At 48.9% G+C, this 26,350-nt stretch overlaps 1 protein-coding gene across 2 annotated transcripts; it reads left to right on the plus strand.

Moving 5' to 3' along the window:
• The first annotated feature begins 1,438 nt into the window (after positions 1 to 1,438).
• BAD (BCL2 associated agonist of cell death) lies at positions 1,439 to 25,285 on the plus strand. 2 transcript variants are annotated; one of them, XM_075325868.1, is made up of 5 exons: positions 1,439 to 1,551; positions 5,890 to 6,034; positions 7,707 to 7,885; positions 17,103 to 17,256; positions 24,803 to 25,285. In XM_075325868.1, the coding sequence occupies exons 2-4, from the start codon at positions 5,890 to 5,892 to the stop codon at positions 17,232 to 17,234; spliced, it is 456 nt and encodes a 151-aa protein (XP_075181983.1). In that variant the 5' UTR covers positions 1,439 to 1,551; the 3' UTR covers positions 17,235 to 17,256; positions 24,803 to 25,285. The 2 variants fall into 2 exon arrangements, with proteins under 2 accessions (XP_075181983.1, XP_075181982.1); XM_075325867.1 differs by having other exon boundaries at positions 1,441 to 1,551; positions 17,103 to 17,261.
• Positions 25,286 to 26,350: the final 1,065 nt, after the last annotated feature.

Raw genomic sequence — 26,350 nt, forward strand, 5'->3', positions numbered from 1 at the left:
ATACATGAATATGCAGAAACTGCTGTGTGAATACGGACTTGAAAAATCCAATAGCTATATGTAAGAGTGAAAATGTGAAAAATGGAATCTGCATTACTGCCATGAACATATGAATCAAGAGAAATTTAGCTACTGAATTCATCAATGCAATAGAGCCCCAACACTACGCCGCTATTGGATTTTTCAAGTCGAGTATTCACACAGCAGTTTCTGCTATTCCATGTATTCCCCTTCCATAGTCACTGGTGTGCATTCTTATCTCCCCATAGTGATGTTTTTTTAGGTTTTTGCACCCAGTTCGGACTTAGAATGGTGTTCCAAACGTTATTCCTATCCCTTTTTTCAACAGTCCTGTCCTTCATATTCCTCTTTTCTCCAACAGCCCTCTCCTACATACCCCCCCAACAACAGCCCTCTCCTACATACCCCCCCAACAACAGCCCTCTCCTACATACCCCCCACCCCAACAACAGCCCTCTCCTACATACCCCCAACAACAGCCTCTCTACATACCCCCCCCCAACAACAGCCCTCTCCTACATACCCCCCCAACAACAGCCCTCTCCTACATACCCCCCCAACAACCAGCCCTGCCCTTCATACCCCAACAGCCCTCTCCTACATACCCCCCAACAACAGCCCTCTCCTACATACCCCCCCAACAACAGCCCTCTCCTACATCCCCCCCAACAACAGCCCTCTCCTACATACCCCCCCAACAACAGGCTCTCCTACATCCCCCCCAACAACAGGCCTCTCCTACATCCCCCCCAACAGCCCTCTCCTACATATCCCCCCCAGACAGCCCTCTCCTACATATCCCCCCCAACAGCCCTCTCCTACATACCCCCCTCCCCCTACAACAGCCCTTTCCTATATTCTCCCTCTCCTCTCCATCTCTCCTCTCCCTCTCCCTCTCCCTCTCCTCTCCCTCTCCCTCTCCCTCTCCCTCTCCCTCTCTCCTCTCCTCTCTCTCCTCTCCCTCTCCCTCTCCTCTCCCTCTCCCTCTCCCTCTCCCTCTCCCTCTCCCTCTCCCTCTCCCTCTCCCTCTCCCTCTCCCTCTCCCTCTCCCTCTCCCTCTCCCTCTCCTCTCCCTCTCCCCTCTCCCTCTCCCTCTCCCTCTCCTCTCCCTCTCCCTCTCCCTCTCCTCCCCTCTCCTCACCTCCCCCCATGCTGTCTCCTCCGTCTTCAGGTCACTGCTGCATGTCCCTTTTCTCGTTCAGTCTGGGTCACATGACCTCATTTAACTGTCTGCATTCCGGCAGACAACCCTGTTATTATGGTTACCGACTGTTTTCAAGTCACGTGGGACGTACACACACGATTCATGGGCGGTGCTTCCTGCAGCTCGCAGCTGTGATTGGTTGAGGCAGAAAACAATTACCCGGGAAACAGCGGCAGGGGGCGGAGATGGTGGGAGAACCCGGAAAGGAAGGGGAAAGTAAACATGTATTGTGGGCGGAGCGATGAGAACGTCGGCCGGAGACGGGCGGTGAGTGACGGACAGCGGCGGCGGCCGGGGACACAGGCGGCAGTGACTGAGCGGAGGAGGTAAGGACGGAGAGCCCGGGAGCAGAGGCCGCCATTACTGTGCAGGGGCCGCCCGCAGTGTGAGGGCTGAGTGACTATACACGGCTCGGTCCCCGGCTCTGCCCTGTGTAGTCAGGGGATCAGATATAGAGGCCTCATGAATAAGGTGCGTTATATCTGCGGTTAGGTGTGAACACGGCCCATGTATGGATTTATACAGCAGAAAATACTGCCAGATGCCTGGGAGGTGTAATGTGCCCTATAGAGGTCTATGGCAGCGTGTGGTGTCCGGCCATGCGTATGAGTCCCGAACCTCCCCATTCCCATACCCTCCCCCGGTCTCGTGCATGAGTCCGGGGGTCACAGAGTCATCTGTACACCCCCCCCCTTCCCAAACCCTCCCCCGGTCTCGTTTGATGAGTCTGGGAGGCACAGAGTCCATCTGAACCTCCCCAAACCCTCCCCTGATCTTGTGCATTAGTCTGGGGCACTGATTCCATTTCCATCTGTACCCCCATCCAATCCCAAAACCCTCCCTGGTCTTGTGCATGAGTCCTGGGGGCACAGAGTCCATCTGTACCCTTTCCCCCCCCCACCCCCCCCCCCAAACCTCCCTATCCCCATACCTGCCTCGTGTATGAGTCTGGGGGCACAGAGTCAATCTGAACCTCCCCATCCCCAAACCCTCCCCCAATCTTGTGCATGAGTCTGCGGGGGAACAGAGTCCATCTGTACCCCCTGGTCCTCCCCATCCCTCAAACCCTCCCCCAGTCTCATGTATAAGTCTGGGGGGCACAAGGTCAATCTGTACCCCCTGAACCTCCCAAACCCTCCCCGATCTTGTGCATGAGTCCTGAGTCTGGGGGGCACAGAGACCCATCTGTACTCCCCATACCCTCTCCCAGTATCAAGTATGAGTCCAGGGGGCACAGAGCCCATCCCCCAGCCCTCCGCCTGTCTCCCATATGAGTCCTGAGTCCGGAGACTTCTCCAGATGATGTATTTATAAAACATCTAGCTGTGTTTGGGGACAAGTTCTTAATTTTTTTTTTTTTTTTTTTTTCTTAAATGTCTGTATTTGGGGTCAAGAATAATTTTTGCAGTTGGATCTCTTCAAAAAATTTGCACCGTTTGTATGTGCCCATGATCAGGACTCGCTGTGTTCAGAGCAGAGCAAGTCCTGACCTGCGGGGCCGGGAGTCTCCTCCGCAGGATACCGCAGCTGTCAGTACCCATGATCTGGGTTCAGTGCGCTGCGGTCTTTGACTTGTGTTCTCCCTACGGAGGACGCATGCGAATCCGCAGCAAAGAATTGATATGCTGCGGTCTGGAAAGCCGTACCGCAGGTCAGTGTTTGCTGCGGGAAAAACAAGCATTGTGGGCACAGGATTTCTAGAAATCCCATCTACTGTGCCTGTACTGTACAACACAGCGTTTTGGACGTAGTTGAAGCACGCTACATCCAAAACGCTGCAAATATTTATCGGGGCACGCACCCTAAACGTTCTTTGTTTCTCTCCTTTTTGGATGCAGAATAAGGCTGTGTGCACATGTTGAAGAAATGTTGCTTTTTTTTTTTTTTTTTTTTTTTTTTTTTCTTTCTTTTATCAATGCAGATTTCTTAAAAAACCTGATAGGTTTTCCCGATGCCAGAAAGTGAATGAGAATTCTGAAGAAGTCACCAGCATACAGACAATTTTCTCCTTGCAGATTTGGTGCAGATGTAAATCTGCAGCGCGTCAATTCTTTCAACTAATTTTTTTTTTTTTTTTTGCTTGTTGCAGATTTCGCTCATGCTAATAGATGGGAAAAATTTGCACTAAAAACACGATATTGTCTCTGTTTTACCTGCCGAGAGATGCAGACGTTTGTGCACCAAGTACCATATTTTTCAGATTAGAAGACACTTTTCCTCATGAAAATTTGGGAGGAAAATGAGGGGGTGCGTCTTATAATCCAAATGTTGCTTAACAGGGATATTGGAGAGGGGTCACAGGAGTAATGCGCTGTGCTGTGCTGCGGCGCTGGAGCTGTGTTGGGGCTGCGGGCGCCATCTTGAAAATGTCGGTGGTACGGACTTCAAAATAATGGCACCTGGAGTCGGCGTGTGCGCAGATAAAGCTCTCGGCTCAGACCTCACCTGCGCACCGTGCCACCTCCGGGCGCCATTTTCCTTAAGTCCACTGCTGGGAGATAAATGGGCTGGAGGCGGCGCATGCGCAGATGATATCTTGACCCGAGAGCTCCATCTGCTAATGTGCAGACTCCGGGTGTCGTTATTTGAAATGCGCACCCCCAATATTTTCAGGATGGCCCTGCCTCACCACTCAGCGCAGCTCCAGAACATCGCCTGTAGCCCTAGCACAGCTCCCGCAGCATCATCCTATTCTGTCCCCCGCTCTACCACTGCTTCTGCCTGCACCCGGTAAATCGCCACCGGATTGTAAGACAGACCCCCTTCATTTTTTTTTTTTTTTTTTTTTTTTTAATTTTCCTAAATTTGGGGTGATGGTCTTATAAGCTGAAAGATATGGTACTTTGTGTACCCTTTACTTGGCCAAAGCCCCATACACATTAGACTAATGTCACCCACACCCTCAGTTAATGACAGGTGTAGCCAACACTCAGTGCGTGGTATCCTGGACAGATGATTGTCATGGGAGTTATGGATCAGTAAGTGATAATCCATTGTTCTCCCAGAGATAAGTCACCGCCGGAGATGTATGGCAGCAGCTCTCATAGAGAACACAGGGCGATCGGCAGGGGGAGAGACCTCTCAGATCGGCGTTGGCCGCAGTGGTGCTCGTTCGGATGACAGACATCTAATGTGTATAGGAGAGCTTGTAGCTTTTATCCTGAGCTCATTTATGACCACATCAAAGTTGAGCTGAACTTTCATGCCATGGACAGATAAGAGTGACCCCTCTGCTATCAGAAGAAGCAGCTCCATGGCGAATCCTTAGAACGCATGCACACTGCACCACTATTGTGAATGAGCATTGATATGGACACTTGTTTTCTGATAATTGGGCAGTCTGCTGATCGCCAAAACAATTCATGGTAAAAAAAAAAAAAAAATTCAGCAGCATTGTTCCCGGCAGCACATTCTCCTGCGCAAACTAGGCACGTGCTGCCAAGACGATGGCCGCCTGTGCGCTCAGAAGGATATTTGCAATTATTTGATGCGCCTCAGAATTGAGGTCGGCATCTCTAACAGGGTAGTACGTGACCCACAGCTCGGCTTCTATGAAGCCCCATAGCAAAAAAAAATATTTCTACACTAAAGGCCGCTTTACACGCTACGACATCGCTCAATCGATATCGTTGGGGTCACGGAATTGGTGACGCACATTCGGCTGCGTTAGCGATGTCATTGCGTGTGACACCTATGAGCGATTTTGCATCGTCGCAAAAACGTACAAAATCGCTCATCGGTGACATCCTCCCCTCTTCCCAATTATCGTTGCTGCTGCAGGTACGATGTTGTTTGTCATTCCCAAGGCAGCACACATCGCTCCGTGTGACACCGCAGGAACGAGGAACATCACCATACCTGCGGCCGCCTGGCAATGAGGAAGGAAGGAGGTGGGCGGGATGTTACGGCCGCTCATCTCTGCCCCTCCACTTCTATTGGGCGGCCGCTTAGTGACGTAGCTGTGACGCCGAACGAACACCCCCTTAGAAAGGAGGCGGTTCAGCCGGCCGCAGTGGTCGCTAGGCAGGTAAGTATGTGTGACAGGTCTGAGCGATGTTGTTGCGCCACGGGCAGTGATTTGCCCGTGTCGCAACAACCGATCGGGGCGGGTACCCACACTAGCGATATCTGTAATAATACGCCTTAAGTGTCAATGTCCTTTAAACTTTAAAGGGAACCTGTCAAAAACGTTTGCCCTCTCCTGCCACCTAGCAGCACCTCCTTGGCTGATTGGCAGATTGTTGCTTTGGAATCCGGCCACTGACCTGTCAGTCATCCACAGGAGGAAGGAAATACATAGTTACTTAGGTTGAAAAAAGACCTAGGTCCATCTAGTTCAACCTTCCTCCACCAGTTCTACATTTAGTCACTAAGTTATTTATAACCAACAATGTTTTGTGTACTGAGGAAATCATCCAGCCCTTTTTTAAAAGCTGTTATAGTATCGGCCACAAGGTGGAGAATTCAGAATTTACACTCTGTATTTGCAGGCCGGTCAGGTTTCCTTTGACATAAATGATCTTATGCTCACACCCCCCCCCCCCCCCATCCCTTTATATGAACTGTTAAACATTATTTCGTCTTGATTTGTTGTCACTACTTGCTGACTTCACAGATTATACATCAGCCCAATATTGATGTCGTCTTCTTTTCTGATCCCACAGATGGCAGACTCTCCTCCATCCTCTATGTTTTCCATAGAAGAATTCCCACCAAATGAGCAAGGTGCGGCCCTCCCCGGAGCAATTCCTCAGTCCTGTAGAGAAGCAAAAGGAAATCTGAGCTCTCCAAACTTGAGACGAGGCAAAGGTAAAGCTGTGACTGTTTGCTTGTCACTTTTATAACTTAACTAAAACTGTGTGTGTGTCTGTGTGTGTGTGTCTGTGTGTGTGTGTCTGTGTGTGTGTGTCTGTGTGTGTGTGTCTGTGTGTGTGTGTCTGTGTGTGTGTGTCTGTGTGTGTGTGTGTCTGTGTGTGTGTGTCTGTGTGTGTGTGTCTGTGTGTGTGTGTCTGTGTGTGTGTGTGTCTGTGTGTGTGTGTGTCTGTGTGTCTGTGTGTGTCTGTGTGTGTCTGTGTGTGTCTGCTTGCCTGCCTTATTAGACCAGCTTTAGTTAAAGGGAACCTGTCACCAGGTTTTTCCCCTATAAGCTGTGGCCTCCACCAGTGAGCTCTTATATACAGCATTCCAGAATACTGTATATAAGAGCCCAGGCTGCTCTGTAAAATGTAAATTAAAGCCTTAGAGGGGTGGTCGGGTCCAGTGGGTGTTGCTGCTCTCCGGTCCAGGGCCTCCTCTTTCCAGTCCGGCGGCGATTGCCGCCCTCCTTCTGAAGCCAAGCCAGCTTATTATAATTGCCAAATCTAGTGACAGGTTCCCTTTAAAGGAGTTGTCAGGACTTGCATTTTGATGACCTTTGTGCCACTTTACCAGCTCTAGTTCATTGACAGGTCTCTCCCTATGCAACTGGGGAGGGACACATCAATCAACTGGAGCAGGATGGGAAGCGGCATGTTTACGCTTTACATGCTAATATAAACAATGTATGGATCCAGAACTGCACAGATCCATCCATTGTGTAGTAGCCACTGCATTTTGGCTCTTTCACTGTAATAGGAGATGAGGTTCAGAGCCATTGAACAATGTACAGAGCAGTCTTCATACATTGTATACATCTGTCCACCATTGGAGCAGGTACATTGATCATGGGGGTGTTTGGTGATCCGACAATCCAACACCCATGTGATATTGATGACTAATCCACTGGATACATTATCAATATGTTTATGGACAACCCCGATAAAAAAAGAATGTTTAAAGCACTGAAATAAAATGTAATTCTAAGGACAGTGATACAAGTCAAAACAGTATTTTACTTGCCGCTTTGTAGCCAGTACTACAGTGTATGGTGCTGTCTGTGCTGTTCAGGACCGTACACTGTTTACACCCAACCCCCTCATTGATCTCATATTGATCACTTTTTAGAAGAGCCATCAATATAAAAGTAGTGGAAGATACTTTTTACTGCACAACATTGAGATGCAGGCCCTAAACAATGCTTGCAGAGACAGGTATAAGTATCTTACTAAAACCTTCCATTTTTCCAGCACCTTTACATCGTGGTGCCGTCATGGGTTCAGAAAAAACTCATTACCGGTAAGTAATTACGTATCTTTCCAGCACCATGATGTAAGGGTGCCATAATGGGTTCAGAAAAAACACATTACCGGTAAGTAATTACATATTTTTGGCAGGAAGATGAGAGGTACACCCCAACTAGGAGAGCGAGTCTGATTGCTTTCCAGACATGGTCCAAAGTACTGGGTTACAAACCTTCACCTTTTCAGCTTTGTATTATACCGTAATGTGGGTCAGGGATGTACTTGCTGGATTCCCTCTGCTTTACATCGCCCAGCTCTACTTGATTGCAACATTTCCATCTGATGTACATTTCACATCCTTTTTTTTTTTTTTTTTGTTACAGGAAAAGAACCTCGCAGTCGGACAGAATCTGCGTCGGAGGCGCTGGAGACGACGGACCACGTGAGCGAGCTCAACCAGTTCCGCTCTCGTTCCCGCTCTGCTCCGTCTTCCCTAATGGTTGCCGCTCGGTATGGACGAGAACTAAGGAGAATGAGCGATGAATTTGATCAAAGCTTCACGGTAATCGCTGCTGAATGTAAAATGTCATTCCGTCAGTCTTTGGAAATGCTATCCGTATGATGTGCTGCTGATCTGTTCCTCTTATCACACATTAAAACTATCAAGTTTGGTTCTAAACCTAAAATTTAGAATCCACTTATTGAAAAATGAGACTCCACAACCAGCGGTGACCCTTAAAGCGATTTCAAACACCCCCACCACCATGGCACTGAAAATTGACTTGTCATGCATAGACACCCTACTTGGGTCTCCTCTACTGAGACTTGCAGTCCATCATCCATTATGGCTGCTGCAGTGGAATGAGGGGGATGGTTTGTAAGTCTATACTGTCCCTCCTCTATCTTTTCTTGTGGTTTAGATGCCTTTATTCCTTCTGCCACTGCAGCACAAATCTTGGACGCAGCAGTCTCGATGGAGATGACGGCAGGAGGGAAACAAAAGGCCCCAGGTAGGGAGACTATGCATAACGAATGTTTAGTCCCTTTAAGTGCCAGTGTGGAGGGCAACTTTAAAGGGAATCTGTCAGCCGGTTTTTGCTATGTAATCTGACAGCTGCATGATGTAGGGGCAGAGACCAGATTTCAGCGATGTATCACTTAGTTTACTGGGTGCCGTAAACTGCTTTCTCTGCTGCAGATCTAGCAGTTCTCTGAATGCTAAGCCCTTTATAACCCTGCCTCCACTACTGATTGACAGCTTTCTGTGTGCATAGGCAGAAATATACAAATCCAGTGGTGAGGGTATGGTTGGACCAGGAGGCACCAGACACCTAGTCCTGTAGTGATAATCTCCTGCTGATAAAACATTGATTGTGTTGAAACAAAAACACACAGGCCAATTAGTGACACATCAATTGACTCAGGGTTTCTGCCCCTATATCCTGCTGTTCTCAGATTAGATGGCAAAAACCTGCTGACAGAATTCCTTTAAAATTTCTGAGCCACATTGCAAAATGTGTAACAAGACTCCTGTAAATATGTACTTTTTAAATTACTGGTTTCTACTTATGTGGCTGGATGTTTATAGGCACCACCATACAGGTGTAACTGGGACCTCTGCATAGCAATAATTCTCAGTTATGTCACGGAACCAGGAGAAATCACAGTGATATCCTACCGTAAACCTCACTGAATTTATCAGCCCTTTACTCTGACATCCCTTTACTTATTAGGTTAGCGACGTGGCATCACCAAGATAATAAGCCGTGTTATCCCTGCACAGTGACTATAGAGAAAGGAGTAATAGTGTTGCCCCCGGGTCACAGGGATGATGCCCCCGGGTCACAGGGATGATGCCCCCGGGTCACAGGGATGATGCACCCGGTGATCATGGGTCACAGTGTATTTCTATACAAAGATGTGCAGATGTCACAAAATATGGATAGTCACTGTAGAGGGATGTTGCGTAATGTAATTAGCAGAGGGTTATTGCACACAGTGGTGTCATCAAAGAGGTGGGGAAAGAAGAAAGCAAGTTATTTTGCAGTTAAAGAGAATCTGTCACCAGGTTTTTTGTTTTTTTTTGGGTTTTTTTTTTCTGTCCCATCTGAGAGCAGCATAACGTAGACAGAGACCCTGATTCCAGCGATGTCACTTACTGAGCGGTTTGCTGTCATTTTGCTAAAATCACTTTCTCTGCTGCAGATCTACATAGCTCATGAATATGCTGGACTACCTGCTGCAGACAAAGTAGTCCTGTAATGATGATCTCCTGCTGTTTTAAACAGTGATTTCTTCGGCGCTCCATTGGGAGACCCAGACGATTGGGTGTATAGCTACTGCCTCCGGAGGCCACACAAAGTATTACACTAAAAAGTGTAAGGCCCCTCCCCTTCTGCCTATACACCCCCCGTGGGATCACGGGCTGCTCAGTTTTCAAGCTTTGTGCGAAGGAGGTCAGACATCCACGCATAGCTCCACTGTTTTAGTCAGCAGCAGCTGCTGACTATGTCGGATGGAAGAAAAGAGGGCCCATACTAGGGTCCCCAGCATGCTCCCTTCTCACCCCACTCTTGTCGGCGGTGTTTGTTAAGGTTGAGGTACCCATTGCGGGTACGGAGGCTGGAGCCCACATGCTGCTTTCCTTCCCCATCCCCCTGAGGGCTCTGGTGAAGTGGGATCTTACCGGCCTCCAGGCTCTGAGGCCGGGCTCCATCCACAGACCCGGAGATCCTGCTGGAATGGAGCGGAGTATCGTCAGGGACAGGCCCTGCAACGTTAAGGTACTCTGTGTCCCCGTACAGTCTATGCACAGACACACTCCAGCGTTGCTGGGTGTGTTAGTGCGCCGGGGACAGTAGCGCTGCGCGCTTGGGCTTTACTCACTGCAGCTTAGCTGAGTGAGTTTGTGTCGGGAACTACCGCGCCAGCCGCTGCTGGAGCTGCGGCGCGGCTGAGACTTGTGGTGCGCCGGGGACTTTCGCGCTGCTGTGCTTTTACGACGGCAGCGCTTATAAATCTAGTCCCCGGCTTTTGCGGCCTAGTTACGTTTCGTTCCCGCCCCCAACCCTGCCAGTCAGGGAAGGGGCGAGACGCTGTACAATGATCAGCGCCGAGGGCTGGAGTCTTATTTACATACTCCAGCCCTCTCACTGGGCACAGGGGGACGCCAGTTTCCCGCTCTTGTCTGTGGCACGCCCACGGCCCGCCCCTCTTCACAGGACGCCGGCAGCCATTCCTGCAGGCAATCTAAGCTGGAGAACGGACACAGGCTCTGGGAGACCCAGCAAAGGGATTCTGGCGACCACTTACCCGCTTATGCGGGCGGTAAGCAGCACCTTGGTGCTGACCCCACTATTGCCACAGTGTTTTTTTGTGTACTTTATCCTTGTACTTATATTTGCAAGACCATACACAGACACACGCCAGCATTGCTGGGCGTGTTAGTGCGCCGAGGACAACAGCGCTGCGCACTTGGACTATACTCACTGCAGCTTAGCTGAGTGAGTTTATCTGTGGGAAACTGCCGCGCTGGAGGCTGCGGCGCGGCTGAGACTTGTGGCTGTACGGTCGCTTCTTGGCGATATACCCCTAGATGGCTCTGAGGAGACAACAGCATGTCGTCAGCATAGAGCAAGGGGGCCAAGGCACAGGCTTTCTATGCTGTCTGTACCGCACGTGAGGCTGTTTTACCGGCAGGTTCCACTAACCCCTAATGGGTAGAGTCTCTGCTAGTGGTGGCCCAGAGAGGGCCACCTGTGAAACTGTCCAGAGGACAGAGTTTGCAGTTTTTTTGCTGATAAAATATCTTGGACTATGAACAAAATTCTAGCAACTTTGCAGTCCAGGGCGGTCTCAGACCATGGGCATTGTTGAATCAAGGCTCCCCGGTCTCCCTCAGTTGGAACCAATCCGTGCTCCAAGGGGGTCCCATACATCCCAGACTGAAGGCTCTGACACGGACGACAGTCCCAGACAGCCTAAGCGAGCTCGCTGGGAGAGACCCTCGACTTCACACACTGGTCAGGGTCTCAGCGAGAGGATTCTCTGTATGATGAGGTAGCTGATCAGGTTTCTGATCCTGAGACCGCTTTCATTCTGGATGCTCCTAATGGGACGCAATGGTGAATGATCTCATAGCGCCCATCAATACACTGGTGGATATTTCTCCCTCAGCCCCTCCAGTGGAGGAGGCAGCTTCAGCAGGAGAAATTCCTTTTCAGGTATCCCAAGCGTAAATTCAGTACTTTTTGGGCCTCTCTGACTCAGAGGAGCAGTCCAGAAACACTACGCTTATCCAGACAAGCTTTTCTCCGCCACGCCATCCTCCATAGTTGCAGTGGAAGATGGGACTTCACTTAAAGATGCCATTGACAGACAGATGGACCTCTGGTTGAAATCTGTCTGTGAAGCTATCGGCGTGTCGTTTGCTCCGGCATTCGCAGCCGTATGGGCACTCCAAGCTATTTCAGCTGGTCTTGCGCAGATAGACACTGTCACACGTACATCTGTGCCGCAGGTGGCGTCCTTAACCTCGCATGTATTGCGACTTACGCTATTCATGCTGTCCTGGACTCTACGAGCCGTACGCCGGTGGCGTACGCCAACTCCGTGGTTTTGCGCAGACCCTTGGGGTTAAGGGAATGGAAGGCAGCTCCTGCTTCCAAAAAGGGCTTAACCAGTTTGCCATTATCTGGTGACAGACTGTTGGCTGAGCGACTGGATGAAATCATTAAACAGGCCAAGGGTAAGGATTCTTCCTTACACCAGCCCAGATCAAACAAAACCCAAGGAAGGACAGTCGACGTTTCGGTCCTTTCCAGGCTCGGGCTGGTCCCAATTTTCCTAGTCCAAAAGGACTCAAAAGGCTCAGAGGGGCTCAGACTCCTGGCGGGCTCAATCACGCCCAAAGAAGGCAGCCGGAGGAACCGCTACCAAGGCGGTTTCCTCATGACTTTCAGCCCTCTCTCTCCGCATCCGCGGTCGGTGGCAGACTCTCCCGCTTTGGCGGCATTTAGCTGCCACAGGTCAAAGACCGGTGGGTGAGAGACATTTTGTCTCACGTGTACAGGATAGTTTTGTTCTCGTCCTCCGGCTCGATTCTTCAGAACTTCCCCACCTCTCGACCGAGCCGATGCTCTTCTGCAGGCAGAAGGAGTGATAATCCCTGTTCCTCTTCAGGAACAAGGTCACGGTTTTTACTCCAATCTGGTTGTGGTGCCAAAAAAAGGACGGCTCTTCCGTTCCGTTCTAGACCTAAAACTGCTCAAAAAGCAGTGTAAACCAGGCGGTTCCGGATGGAATCCCTCCGCTCCGTCATTGCCTCAAGGTCTCAAGGAGATTTCCTAGCATCAAGAGACATCAGGATGCTTATCTCCACGTGCCGATTGCTCCAGAGCACCAGCGTTTGCTGCGATTCGTTATAGAAGACGAGCATATTCAGTTCGTAGACCTGCCCTTAGGTCTGGCGACAGCCCCACGGGTTTTCACCAAGGTTATGGCAGCAGTGGTAGCAGTCCTGCACTCTCAGGGTCACTCTGTGATCCCTTACTTGGACGATCTACTTGTCAAGGCACCCTCTCAAGAGGCATGCCAACGCAGCCTGAACGTTGCGCTGGAGACTCTCCAGAGTTTCGGGTGGATCATCAACTTTTCAAAGTTAAATCTGACACCGACCCAATCACTGACATATCTTGGCATAGAGTTTTATAATCTCTCAGCGATAGTGAAGCTTCCGCTGGACAAACAGCGTTCACTACAGACGGGGGTGCAGTCTCTCCTTCAAGGCCAGTCACACCCCTTAAGACGCCTCATGCACTTCCTAGCGAAGATGGTAGCAGCAATGGAGGCAGTCCCTTTCGCGCAGTTTCATCTGCGTCCACTTCAATGGGACATTCTCCGCCAAAGCGATGGGAAGTCGACGTCCCTAGACAGGAACGTCTCCCTTTCTCAGACGGTCAAGGACTCTCTTCAGTGGTGACTTCTTCCCACCTCATTGTCAAAAGGAAGGTCCTTCCTACCCCCATCCTGGACGGTGGTCACGACAGACGTGAGTCTGTCAGGGTGGAGAATAGTCTTTCTCCACCACAGGGCTCAGGGTACGTGGACTCAGCAGGAGTCCACCCTTCAGATCAATGTTCTGGAAATCTAAGCAGTGTATCTTGCCCTGCAAGCCTTCCAGCAGTGGCTGGAATGCAAACAGATCCGAGTTCAGTCGGACAACTCCACAGCGGTAGCATACATCAACCACCAAGGCAGAATACGCAGTCGGCAAGCCTCCCAAGAAGTCCGGCGGACTCTGATGTGGGTGGAAGACAGAGCATCCACCATATCCGCAGTTCACATCCCGGGCGTAGAAAACTGGGAAGCAGACTTCCTCAGTCGCCAGGGTATGGACGCAGGGGAATGGTCTCTGCACCCGGACGTGTTTCAGGAAATCTGGGGCCTTCGGGGGAGGCCGGACGTCGACCTAATGGCGTCTAGGCACAACACCAAGATCACGAGTTTCATGGTGTGGTCTTACGATCAACGAGCTCTGGCGGCAGGCGCCTTAGTTCAGGATGGGTCGCAGTTCCAGCTACCCTATGTGTTTCCCCCTCTGGCACTGTTGCCCAGAGTGCTACGCAAGATCAGCTCCGATTGCCGCCGCGCCATCCTCGTCGCCTCAGACTGGCAGAGGAGGTCGTGGTACCCGGATCTGTGGCATCTCACGGTCGGCCAGCCGTGGGCACTACCAGACCGGCCAAACTTACTGTCCCAAGGGCCGTTTTCCATCTGAATCCTACGGCCCTGAACCTGACTGTGTGGCCATTGAGTCCTGGATCCTAGCGTCTTCAGGATTATCTCATGACGTCATTGCCACCATGGGACGGGCTAGGAAGCCGACGTCTGCCAAGATCTACCACTGGACGTGGAAGATATTCTTACCTTAGGGCTCTGCTCAGGGAGTGTCTCCCTGGCCATTTGCATTGCCTACTTTTCTTTCCTTCCTGCAATCTGGTTGGGAAACAGGTTTGTTGCTCGGCTCCCTTAAAGGACAAGTTCCAGCGCTGTCTGTATTCTTTCAGAAGCGCCTAGCACGACTTCCTCAGGTACGCACGTTCCTGCAGGGGGTTTGTCACATTGTCCCTCCGTACTGAGGCCGTTAGACCCATGGGATCTGAACAGGGTACTAATTGCTCTCCAGAAGCCGCCCTTCGAGCCTCTGAGGGATGTTTCACTTTCTCGACTTTCACAGAAAGTGGCCTTTCTGGTAGCGGTCACGTCTCTTCGGAGAGTGTCCGAGCTAGCAGCGCGGTCATCCAAAGCTCCCTTCCTGGTGTTTCACCAAGACAAGGTAGTGCTGCGCCCGATTCCGGAGTCTCTCCCTAAGGTGGTATCCCCTTTTCATCACAATCAGGATATCTCCTTACCTTCCTTTTGTCCTTGTCCACTTCATCGATATGAAATGGATTTGCATTGTTGGATCTGGTGAAGAGCACTCAGAATCTACATTTCCCGTACGGCGCCCCTGCGCCGATCGGATGCACTCTTTGTCCTTGTCACTGGTCAGCGCAAGGGGTCGCAGGCTGCCAAATCCACCCTGGCTCGATGGATCAAGGAACCAATCCTTGAAGCCTACCGTTCTGCTGGGCTTCCGGTTCCATCAGGGCTGAAGGCCCATTCTACCAGAGCCGTGGGTGCGTCCTGGGCATTACGGCACCAGGCTACGGCTCAGCAGGTGTGCCAGGCGGCTACCTGGGCGAGTCTGCACACCTTCACCAAGCGTTATCAGGTGCATGCCTACGCTTCGGCGGATGCCAGCCTAAGTAGAAGAGTCCTGCAGGCGGCAGTTGCCTCCATGTAGGGAAGGGCTGTTTTTTTTTACAGTCCAAACGTGAGGTATTAATTTACCCACCCAGGGACTGCTTTTGGACGTCCCAATCGTCTGGGTCTCCCAATGGAGCGCCGAAGAAGAAGGGAATTTTGTTACTTACCGTAAATTCCTTTTCTTCTAGCTCCAATTGGGAGACCCAGCACCCGCCCCTGTTTCCTTCGGGATTTTTGGTTTGTTCGGGTACACATGTTGTTCATGTTGAATGGTTTCAGTTCTCCGATGTTCCTTCGGATTGAATTTGTTTAACCAGTTATTGGCTTTCCTCCTTCTTGCTTTTGCACTAAAACTGAGCAGCCCGTGATCCCACGGGGGGTGTATAGGCAGAAGGGGAGGGGCCTTACACTTTTTAGTGTAATGCTTTGTGTGGCCTCCGGAGGCAGTAGCTATACACCCAATCGTCTGGGTCTCCCAATTGGAGCTAGAAGAAAAGGAATTTACGGTAAGTAACAAAATTCCCTTCTTTTATTAAAACTACCCAAATAGCGCAGTAAGTGACACATTGCTGGAATCAGGATCTCTGCCCCTACATTATGCTGCTCTCAGATTAATATGTAAAAACCTGGTAACAGATTCCCTTTAATAACAAAAGCTGGCCATGAACCTGTGATAGCTGTCTTTAAAACAAACATTCGACCTGACGCCCCATACACGAGCAGTTGGCTTGGAATACAGTCATGGCTGCTGGACCAGGTCGTACAAATCTTTTTGTTCAACTCCAGCCATTAGTCTGTGTTTCCATGTATGGGGATACGGCCGCTCTAGGGCCATTTACCTGGTGGAAATCAATGATGTAATTTCAGACCAGACTTCTTGGGTAAGACGATGCAAGCGAGCAGTAGACAGGCGGCCTGGAGACTGACAACGCATCAGAGGCCATTATGAAAATTAATGCCCCCCCCCCCCCTTTATTTCCCTTGTACCAAATACCATAATTTCATGCAAAATTAGATATTATCAGCAGATTCTATAAAAACTAATGTTTGTTTACAAGTGTCCAATCTATGCTGTAAATGTGATATACGATAACTCCGATGTTTTGCATCTTTTGGGAGGTGCTGGGTGAGAGGGCAGAGAACTCACTCTTGGTCCTCCATTCGAGGCGATTAGACAGGATACTTCTTTAATAGAAAAGTTAGTATTATTACGTTAATAGGCAGTAGTTGTAAAGATGGCTGACCAAAGACATGTCTGAATGAAGCCTTTCTCTATCTGGACTCTGCACAGTTATTAGTCCCTTCCGAGGGTCAACACTGGTTATCGGACAGTTGTGCGTCTGCCAATACAGCAGGCGATCTTTATAGGGATGGGTTAATACGGGGCTGACCAGAGTTGAACGAAAAGACTTGCAGGACCCTGGTCCAGTGGCCATTTCAGTAGTCCGAGGCCACCAAAGATCTATGATGTGCCTCCTACCTACCGGCATCCCCGGTAGGCACGGTGGCTCAGTGGTTAGCATTGCAGTCTTGCAGCGCTGGGGTCCTGGGTTCAAATCCCACCAAGGACACCATCTGCAAGGAGTTTGTGTGTTCTTCCCATGTTGTGTGGGTTTCCTCCGGGTACTCCGGTTTCCTCCCACACTCCAAAGACATACAGATAGGGACTCTAGATTGTGAGCCCCAATGGGGACAGTGTTGCCAATGTATGTAAAGCGTCGTGGAATTAACAGCGCTATATAAATGAATAAATATTATTTATTATTATTACTATTATTATTATCCCCAGTGCCCCTTCTGAAACGTAGGCCGGGTGTGACGTCATGCCATCGTCACTCCATAACTAGAACGTCTCCCTTGGTCTACTAATCAGAACAGAAGATTTACCCCAATAAAACAATATTTTACAGTGAACGGTTACTTTGGCCAGTTTGTTTAATACAATGTGGATTCTAAATATTTGTCCCCAGGGTCTTCCTCGTCCTAAAAGCGCAGGTGACGCTGCTCAACTGACCGAAAGCAAGAGTATACGGGACATGATTCTAGGTGTACTGCGATGGAGGAGCAAAGAGAAGAGCGAGCCGGAGAGTGAGAAGGATTAACCGTTCTCTGCGGAGGAGTGAAGTAAGGTAACGGCACTTCTCAGCTGTCATACAATGCTTTACTATGGATGTTTGAAGTCCAGGCTGCAGACAACCGCTCGGAGATAAGATGTGTAGTGCTGCATTACTTTATTTCCGAAGTGAAATGTATCAGAAAATGCATGAAGAACATACAAACTCCCCCCAGTGTTGTAACTTGAAGGTCATAGGCCCCAATGCATACATTTCATCAGGGCCCACAATTATTGCAAATCTTGTAATATAGGACAAAGGGATTTTTAGGTCCGTTCCCCCACCCCCTCCCCAGGCTCCCGGGTGCGATTGCAACTCCTACACCTATGGTAGATACTTCCCGAGGTCCCCACTCCCTACATGCAAAAAAGACTTCTGCTCGCTCTTTGATGATACTCCATCACTGAGCCTGGTCTGTGCATTGGAATAAAATTACCGTATTTTTTTGTTTTATAAGATGCACCCAAAATTTAGAAATTTTAAAAAAAAATTGCTGTTCGTCTTATACTCTAGTGTCTTACCAGAGGGAGTGGCAATGGTGGTGGAGCGGGGTCATAGGAGGCAGGGACGGTGCTGGAGTAGGGCGATGCTACAGGCGCCGTGCTGGCTGTATGGGACAGGGCGGTGCGGCAGGGATCACAGGTGCTCTGTTGGCGGTGCAAGCTTGAAAAAATTGGCGCATGCAGAGATTGAGTTATCGGCTCCATGACCAGTCTAGATGTCATCTGCGCATGCACCACCTCCGGGCACCATTTTCCTTAAGTCTGCTGGGAGATCAATGGGCTAGAGGCGGTGCATGCGCAGATGAGATCTTGAACCAAGAACTCAATCTGTGCATGCGCCTGACTCCGGGGGCCATTATTTGAAGCATTCACCACCTACAGAGCATCTCGCCTGCCGCACTACCCTGCTGCACACAGCCCCCACCGCAGCTAGCACAGTGCCCATTCTCCACCTCCCGGTAAGCTACATTCGCATTATAAGACGCACCCCTAATTTTTCTCCCAAATTTTTGGGAAGAAAAGTGTCTTATAATCCGAAAAATTCAGTACTTTGCCTCTTCCAGGTAGACGTTATCCATCACTGATCCAAATAGTCCAGCCCCATACCTAGAGCACACTATTTAGGGGGGGGGGGAAATGCCATGAACCCAAAAATGAGCACCAAAACGTTGAAGAGAATGAAAAACGAAAACTTTTTGTAGTTTATTAATTTCTTTTTAACCATCCAAAATATGGTTGCAAATTTTTTTTTTTTCTTTTGCCACAAATATACAGTACAAACCAAAAGTTTGGACACACCTTCTCATCTCTAGAACAACTGTTAAGAGGAGACTTTGTGCAGCAGTCTTCATGGTAAAATAGCTGCTAGGAAACCACTGCTAAGGACAGGCAACAAGCAGAAGAGACTTGTTTGGGCTAAAGAACACAAGGAATGGACATTAGACCAGTGGAAATCTGTGCTTTGGTCTGATGAGTCCAAATTTGAGATCTTTGGATCCAACCACCGTGTCTTTGTAGAAAAGGTGAACGGATGGACTCTACATGGCTGGTTCCCACCGTGAAGCATGGAGGAGGAGGTGTGATGGTGTGGGGGGGCTTTGCTGGTGACACTGTTGGGGATTTATTCAAAATTGAAGGCATACAGAACCAGCATGGCTACCACAGCATCTTGCAGCGACGTGCTATTCCATCCGGTTTGCGTTTAGTTGGACCATTTATTTTTCAATAGGACAATGACCCCAAACACACCTCCAGGCTGTGTAAGGGCTATTTGACTAAGGAGAGTGATGGGGTGCTACGCCAGATGACCTGGCCTCCAGTCACCAGACCTGAAGCCAATCGAGATGGTTTGGGGTGAGCTGGACCGCAGAGTGAAGGCAAAAGGGCCAACAAGTGCTAAGCATCTCTGGGAACTCCTTCAAGACTGTTGGAAAACCATTTCCGGTGACTACCTCTTGAAGCTCATTAAGAGAATGCCAAGAGTGTGCAAAGCAGTAATCAAAGCAAAAGGTGGCTACTTTGAAGAACCTAGAATATAAGACATATTTTCAGTTGTTTCACACTTTTTAAGTATTTCATTCCACATGTGTTAATTCATAGTTTTGATGCCTTCAATGTGAATCTACAATTGTCAGAGTCCTGAAAATAAAAAAACTCTTTCAAGGAGAAGGTGTGTCCAAATTTTGGTGTGTAAAGTATTGCAAAAAAAAAGCCATAATCTTGCAAAAAAGGGGTGACCCCCCTTAAAGGGGTAGTCCAATCAAAAGCTAAGAAAAAAATTGCAGAAGTCATGATCTCACCAGCATCGTCCTTCCCAGTTTCGGCTTCTCATTCCTGGTTTCTGTAGTCTCTTATCCTCGCCTCCCATATCTGATGCTGGTACACCTTTCCTTACGTGCCAGCTATAGCGGCTTCTTGTCTTCAGGAATGTAGAAAAACTCCCAGATGATGCCATTCAGGGAAGCACCTGGGTGTCCACCAGCTCCTGTGGTATCAGCACTTCATCCCCATTGACGCGTTGTGACCTTGAACCGTGTGCAGACTGAATCCAGGTGCAGCTTCCAAGGTGGTGGTGGGGGGGGGGGGACATGGAGTCGCTGCTTATAGCCGAACCCATAGAGAAACGGATGATGTTGTTACTTTATCATGTTCTGAGAATCGATGGGTGATCAAATATGTTTGTGAGATAATTACGTTTCTTATGACTGACCTTAGACTTGGTAAACCTGCTCAAGACGTCTTATGTGGAAAGTACCACCGAGAGTCATTGTCTTTAAATCTGATTGTAAACATATAAACCAAGTCATCACCTTTTAGAATAGCATTCTGTGAAATATCCTGTGAGTGCCCATAAAGGGGTTTTCCACTGCTCAGACCACTTCTGAAATGGTCACCACACAGACTATGTACCGTGGTTATACCGTGTAAACACTGCAGCCAATCAGCATTTCTTAAGGGGCTGCTTCACTCGCCCATTGTTGGCCCTCTGGCGTTAAGTGTGAGAATTGCAGCACAGTAGCAGGTGCTGATTGGCTGCAGCGCTTACATTGGGTAATGTTGTGATAGAAAATTGGCACTGGGAGGGGAGTATCTGTTGTTTTTTTATTTTACACTGGAGAAAGAAGCCACGTTGTCCAAAGTAGTTGACCACTTCTATTTAAGGAGGTTCTGTCACCAGTTCAAAAGTGGCCAGTTTGTTTGTCTTTTTAACACCCCCCCCCCCCTTTATTCCAGGTGATCTTCGTTTTATGCTCCCCTCATTCAAAGAGCCATAATCCCCCCCCCCCCTGTCTGTCTGTCTGTCTGTCTGTCTGTCTGTCTGTCTGTCTGTCTGTCTGTCTGTCTGTCTGTCTGTCTGTCTGTCTGTCTGTCTGTCTGTCTGTCTGTCTGTCTGTCTGTCTATATAGTGTTACCGGCGGCGGACTATTGTGAACGATCAGCTGATCGCTCACAGCAGCCAGCCGGCCGCCGGGTGATCAGCTGATCGTTCGGCTGCCGAGAATGTGGCGGGGTGGGTGGAGCCAAGTAGGACCATGGCGCTGAAGACGTGTGTGTGGTGAGTGCGGGAGGGGGCGGAGCTTAGTGGGGGACGTGTCAGGCTCCCTGTACACGTAGCCAGGGTAAATATTGGGTAACTAAGCAAAGCACTTTGCTTGGTTACCCGATGTGTACCCTGGTTACGGGTGCAGTGAGCCAGAGAGAGCATGCGCAGTGAAATCCTAAGGTTTCTGCTGCTCAAAAAAAGTTACATGCTACTTTCCTTCCGACCGGCGGAAGTAACGCAGGTACTTTGGCACAATCTGTCATCCATACAAGTCTATGGGAAACAGCGGAATCCGTTAACTGATTCCGCTGTTTTCTAAAAGGGCGGATTGTGACGGAAGGAAAAAAATGCAAGTGTGAAAGTACCCTAATATAGCTATCAATCATCTCTATACAAGGAGTTTGCGTCTGTGGCCAATCAGAGCCACCCTGCTGACACATGCAGAATTGACAGCACTTTTAGCTCATAACATTTAGACATTTACAACTGCATGGGCAGAGACTGTAAAGATGGAGCAGGTATAAAGAGGAGTCTGTTATTAAGTTAAGTGGATTATTCACATCATAAACTCCAGAACAATCAGCCAAAGAAATCCAATACATCCAATGACAATTTTGCCCATTGGGGCTGAAGGGTGAATGTTGGATGAATGTCAGCAATTCTTCACGCAGGCTCATGTAGAGGAGGCTCATGAGTATATGTACAGTACTGGAGAGTGTTTCTTCTCTATACAATTGGAATCCTAATTGGTCAACCTCGTTGCAAATTTAGTTTATTGGTAAAATGTGCAAATTGTTTGTGGTGTGCAGTAAACCGATCAAACAAACAATTTAAATCGTAATGCCCGGCGTGGGGCACAGCGGCACCCACATGGAGGCACAACGGGGGCTCAGTGGAAGCACACCAGGGGTGTGATGGGGGTGTAGGGCTGCTTTCCTTATTGTGGGGCTGGAAACCTGAAGAGTGTGGGGTGCCTTTGGGCATGCTCGGTATGGGGCATGATGGTGCTCTGGGGCTGGAAACCTTAAGGCTATGTGCGCACACTGCGTTTATTTGACGCTGCGTTTTTAGCGCTAAAAACACACAAACTCAGCGTCTTTAAAAACGCATGCGTTTTTCTGCGTTTTTTTTCCAGTGAACATTTCCATTAAAGATTCTTGAGAGAAAAAAAAAGTCTGGTGTCATTTCCTTCTTCCATATGTTCTTCATTCTCCACTAGTGTATGCAGGAGAGCAGACAGCTGCAGAACTACAAGGCTCAGCATGCTCCATCCAGGACTGTATGCAGTATTTATTTGCCCCCCCCCCCCAACAATAAAAATGACGGGGGCTTCGCCATATTTTTGTATGCTAGCCAGGTACAGCAGGCAGGTATGGGCTGTCCCCAGCTGCCTATTTGTACCAGGCTGGGAACCAAAAATATAGGGAAGCCTTTTTTTTTTTTTTTTTTTTTATTTCATGAAATAATTAAAAAAAAAAACAAAACGTGACCTTCGCCCAATTTTTGAGTCCAGCCAGGTACAACTAGGCAGCTGGGGATTGGAATCCACAGTGCAGGGTGCCCATGCTTTCTGGGCACCCCCGCTGCGAATTGCAGTTCGCAGCCACCCCAGAAAATGGCGCTTTCATAGAAGTGCCATCTTCTGGCGCTGTATCCAACTCTTCCAGCTGCCCTGGTGACGGTGGCTCGGTAGGTAATAATGGGGTTAGGGCTAGCTTTATAATATCAGCTGGCCCTAAGCCCGAAATTCATGGTTTTACACCAATATTAGACATGGCCACCATGAATTTCTAGTAAAGATAAAAATAACCCACAACACACACACAAATATTTTTATCAGAAATAAAACACAATTAGTGACTCCATCTTTATTGAAATAAAGAGCCCCCCTCCGCAGTAATCCTGGGTCAAGGGTCCCGCGCCGTCCAATCCGGATCCAATATCATCTGATTGGTTTGCTGGAAGGCAAAGTGATCAGATGTGTCAGGTTCCAGGATGTGAATCGCATCACACATCAGCTGATTGCAGATGCATCGGTGCAAAAAAAAAAAAAAAAAAAAAAAATACTCATGTGCTGATTACCGGCAGCTCCTAGAGCGAGTCTGATCCCGTCCGATCGCTGCAGGAGCTGCCGGTAATCAGGGATGAAGTCTCCTGACGGCATCCGCTGATAGGTTAAACCGGCCGGGCGCTGGCAGCGTCACCCCGATCTTGCGGTCAGCTGATGCGTCAGGTGACTGCATCAGGCGATCCATCGCCAGGTCCTGCAGGCATATGTACCCGGGGAGACTGCACACACCCGGAGCGGGGGTACCGTGCGAGGAGATGGGAGCGGGCATGGCACCGGGAGTCTGCAGACAGGTGAGTATGACTTTTTTTTTTTTTTTTTTCTTCTACTGTTCACTTTTGATTTCGCAGCTGCCTCCACCTCCAGCCCAGACATGACGCCGCACGGCAGCATACATGCACAGGATGGGAGGTGGACGCGGAGGTGACGGTACCGGGAGGATTCATGCTTCTGTGTTTACTGACAGAAGGAATCCTCTTCCTGTACATGTCACTTTACTACCCACCTCCTGCGTTTATAGCTCCGTTTTTGGTTTTAGAAACGCACCAAAACGCAGCTATAATAACAATTTGCGTTTCTCATTGCGTCTTTCAACATCCCATTGCACTCAATGGATGAAAAACGCGGGAATAATTGACATGCTGCATTTTTGTGGTCACAACAAAAACGCAGCTGGAAAAAAATGCTGTGTGCAGACAGCAAAAATGAAAAGTCATAGACTTTGCTGGGGGAAGCAAAGTCATGCAGTTTTCTGGGCAAAAACGCACTGTGTGAACTTACCCTAAGTGTGTGTGTGATAAGGTGGTGCCCAGGTTCTCATCTCTTTGGCTGCTTTGCTTGCTCTTGTGCTGGAAACCTGAACTGTGTGCATGGCAAGAGGGCGTCCCCCCCAAGAAACCACTTGATATTAGTGGTATTGCAGTGGTACCTTGCTTAACGAGAACAATCTGTTCTGGGACTGTGCTTGTTAACCAAGTTACTCGTTAGGCAAAGCAAGATTTCCCATAGGAAATCACTGCAATGCAGACAATTCCTTCCACAACGTGTTAAATTTCCCATCCTGGTCCCCTATTCTGTCATTCCATACACATACAAACACACACAAGCACGCATGCACATATTATATGCTCACCTTACCTTCCGTTCCATCTCCGGTCTCCTTGGACTTGCCGTTCTCTGGTACGGGGCTGGGCTGTGTATCGCGTTACCATAACGGAACTTCCCGGCCAGAGCGCTGACGTCAAAGGCAGAGCCGCTTGCCTCTGATTGGCTAGCGCGCTGCCGTTCAGTAGCGGCGACAGGAAGTTCCTCCCTCGTCGTTATGGATGCCGATGCACAGCCTGGAGTGGCGCAGCGAACTACAGGACCCAGGAGGCTGGCGATGAAACTGAAGGTACACTATATTATGTTATATTATTTGCTCACCTTACCTTCCGTTCCATCGCGGGCCTCCTGGGTCTTGTAGTTCGCCGCGAGGACGTCGTGATGTACCCGGGAACTACAAGAAACATGAGACCGGCAGTGGAACAGAAGGTAAGGTGAGCATAATACTGTATGTGCATGCTTGTGTGTGTTTTGTGTGGACTGCAAGTGCGGGTCAGTGCGGTGGATGTACGGAACCGGAAGTGTGTGCGGTGAGGATTTAGCTCGTACAGCAAAAGCTTTCTCATAAAGCGGGTTACAAATTTACAGAAAGCTTTGCTTGTTAAGCGAAATTCTCGTTAAGCGAGGTTCCACTGTATTTAAATTGTTCTTGCATGATAGTTTCTAAATTTTGCAAAAAACCTAATTTGCATTGAGGGTTGAAGCATTTTGATGCCAGCAGTAAGTGGTGCCAAGTTTTCTGTATTGACAGATGCACATAAACCCCCTTGAAATGTAATCGTGGACTATGCCTCCAGTAATTTTTGCATGTTAAATGACTTCATTTTGTCTCTTACAGCTGACACCGAGGTGACCGTACTCCTCTTCACTACATCATGGGGACATCAGTGGCTCCTTACACCGTCACTATAGCCAGAGGATGGACTGCACTACTGAGATGAATTTATCTGCATGAAGTCTCTGAAGACGTGGGCATCCCCCCCATGGGAGCAGACTCTGAAGTTACCTAATGTGCCACTATATATATTTTTTTTTTTTTTTTGTTGTATTTCAAAAACAAACCAGATTTTATAAGAGCACAGAACAATGAAATATGACTTGAGGTTTTTTTGTTTGTTTTTTTTTTTTAATTAGGTTTCATGTGCCGACCTCTGAAATCATTTTAATAGACATCTTGTAAGACAAGGAGGAATGTTATTTTATACAGAATTACGTGTGATTTAATTTCTACCACGGACAACACTCAGTTTTCTATAGAGGGAGCTACGGCTCATTGTGCTGCTTTTGATCAAATTTGCATTGAATAAAGAAATCATGTTTATTTACTGTATATGATTTAACAGGACAATGTTCAGCTACTCCTAAAACAGTATGGGCCCGATTCATTAGACATCTCTCGGGGGAGGGGGATCAGGGTTATGGGGAGTTGGGGGCACAATTTGGGTTCTGAAAGTCCTTTTAGAAGCCTTATGTATCTCCTCAGCTTATGACATGTGGTGACATATTGGGCGGCGATCTCCACCATTGATTCCTCTTCCCCCAGTAGGTTGCGGAGTTTACTCTCCTCATCCATGGATGGAAAGTCCGGGGTATGGGTGGTAAGTTTCTGGAAGTGGGAGGCCCTCACTGCTGAGTATATGTTACAGTGCGCCTCGTCTTCCAGAGCCCCCTGCTGGCAGTGCTGGCACAGTCTGTTCTCCCGCGGCTTGTATGTCTTGTCGGTGCCGCCCTGTTTCCGCCTCTAGGCTGTGGGCACTCAGTCTGTACAGGCTCAGGGTCTGCCTGTCTTTGGGGTGGCGTAACCTTTCCAGATATGGGGCCCAGAGTGTAGTCCCTCCGCAGTGACCAGTAGATGGTGAGTTTCTGGGAGTTCTCTAATTCACTCTTCCAGGCCTCTATGTATTGCATCTTGCAGCTCTCTGAGATCTTTTATTTGGGCTTTTATCAAAGTGTGTTGCTGACTTTGGCTATAGCCAGTTTCCGCAGGGCTTTATGATGGAAGGAGCTGCGGTTGCTGTTCTGTATGTGCGCCTGGTGTGATAGCGCCCTCTTGTGTATACTGAGCCATAAGGGGAATGGGCCCAGCTCTGCCTGATAAGCTATGTGTGAGGTGCTGCGATGGACCCATCTTCGTGGACACTGAGGAACAGAGAGAGATAGAGACGGGCTTTTCATATCGCGCCAATGACCACTGATGAAAGTTGTGAGATTAATGTCACTTTATTCCAGGTCTACGCGTTTCAGGAGTCTCTGCTCCCTTCCTCAGGACAAAAACAGGCACAAAGAACATCAGTGATTTGATGTTCTTTGTGCCTGTTTTTGTCCTGAGGAAGGGAGCAGAGACTCCTGAAACACAGACCTGGAATAGTGACATTAATCTCACAAC

This window comes from Anomaloglossus baeobatrachus, chromosome 10 (assembly GCF_048569485.1).
Source record: "Anomaloglossus baeobatrachus isolate aAnoBae1 chromosome 10, aAnoBae1.hap1, whole genome shotgun sequence".
NCBI lineage: Eukaryota > Metazoa > Chordata > Amphibia > Anura > Aromobatidae > Anomaloglossus > Anomaloglossus baeobatrachus.

Excerpts from the sequence above, each read along its gene's own strand:
- BAD (XM_075325868.1), top strand. The coding sequence starts at position 5,890 with ATGGCAGACTCTCCTCCATCCTCTATGTTTTCCATAGAAGAATTCCCA. Across the intron at positions 6,035-7,706 it reads AAACTTGAGACGAGGCAAAG|GAAAAGAACCTCGCAGTCGG; the intron begins GTAAAGCTGTGA and ends TTTTTGTTACAG. Across the intron at positions 7,886-17,102 it reads AATTTGATCAAAGCTTCACG|GGTCTTCCTCGTCCTAAAAG; the intron begins GTAATCGCTGCT and ends ATTTGTCCCCAG.